The sequence below is a fragment of the Anneissia japonica genome, unplaced genomic scaffold (assembly GCF_011630105.1).
Source record: "Anneissia japonica isolate Jap-2015-1 unplaced genomic scaffold, ASM1163010v1 scaffold71320_len1331_cov171, whole genome shotgun sequence".
In the NCBI taxonomy this organism is placed as follows: domain Eukaryota; kingdom Metazoa; phylum Echinodermata; class Crinoidea; order Comatulida; family Comatulidae; genus Anneissia; species Anneissia japonica.
The window spans coordinates 1-1,331 of NW_022702696.1; the positions used below are offsets into that span (position 1 = coordinate 1).

Sequence of the window (1,331 nt, forward strand, 5' to 3'; positions counted from 1 at the left end):
TGATTTTAAAAAGAAACAAGCACAGTACCAGAGAGATAGTAGCGCAAAGAGAATAGAAAAAGAAAAAGACCTGTCAGATTCTGTTCGACAGAAACTAAATGAGAAGAATAGACAGCAAACCAGACTACGTGTTGCAAAACATAGAGCCTCTCGTAAAGAGAAGTGGGAAGAAGCAAAACAAAATCAGACAGAACCTTACAAAAGTGCTCAGGCAATGGGTAAGGCAATGGCTCGTGCTAAGCGAGCACTGACTGAATCTCTCCCATGTACTCCTAAACGGCAGAAGGCTATTTGTCGGAAGCTACTGACAATGGTTGATTTTAGTTTGAATCCAACACCAAGTATTAACGCCTTAGGAAAAGAAACTATAACTATAGTTCGTACTTTCTATGAACGTGAAGACGTAAGCCGTCAAGCTCCAGGTCGTAAAGACTCAGTAATTATAAGAGATGAACATGGTACAAAACACAAAATCCAAGCAAGACATCTTACATGTTCCGTGATGGAAGTTTTTGGTATGTTTGCCAAGGAATTTCCTCATATCAAGATAGGAAAAAGCAAATTTGCTGCTCTTCGCCCTCTTCATGTATAGCTTAGTAACAAGTTACCACATAATGTGTGCCTTTGCAAGTACCATGAAAACTTTATTCTTGGTATTAATGCACTTCATGCTCATTGTCCAAACATACCACTTTATAACAGTGAACTTCCAGAGAGCCTAGTCTGCAGTCCAGCCACTAGAGATTGCTGGTTTAATAATTGTGAAAAATGCAAAGATGGACAAATTTTCAATAATATGACTGAAAACGCAGAAAATACCCAAGTTACTTGGCATGTCTGGAAGAAGGACTCAGATGATAGGATTGCAAAAATAGTACAAGAAGGAACAACTGATGATTTGCGCAGTTATATTTCCTCTATTTTACCACAATTTCTTGAACACTGCTATGTCAAACGAAAGCAGGCAGCAAGTTATAAATTGCAACGCGATGCAATTGAAAGTAGTGTCGATGAAGCCCTTCTTCAAGTCGATTTCTCGGAAAATTACACATGTCAATACCAAGATGAGATTCAAAGTGCTCATTGGCAGCAGCACCAAGTGAGTCTCTTTACAGCTGCGCTGTGGTACAACGGAGTCCTTCATTCAACTGTATTTGCTTCAGACAATCTCACACACTCAAAAGATACGATTATAGCTTACATTGACAAGCTGATGGAAATGTTACCTAACAACATTAGAAGGCTATCAATTTGGTCTGATGGACTGGCATCACAATTTAAAAATCGGTTTATATCCAGTGCTATTGTCTCTCTTGAAGAAAAACATAACA

At 38.7% G+C, this 1,331-nt stretch overlaps 1 protein-coding gene across 1 annotated transcript; it reads left to right on the forward strand.

Annotated features, from left to right (window-relative positions):
* Positions 1-596: 596 nt before the first annotated feature.
* Positions 597-1,321, forward strand: LOC117104010 (the record flags this gene model as incomplete). Its single annotated transcript, XM_033244657.1, has 1 exon — positions 597-1,321. A coding segment is annotated over exon 1 (525 nt), but the record flags the coding sequence as incomplete, so codon positions are not given.
* Positions 1,322-1,331: the final 10 nt, after the last annotated feature.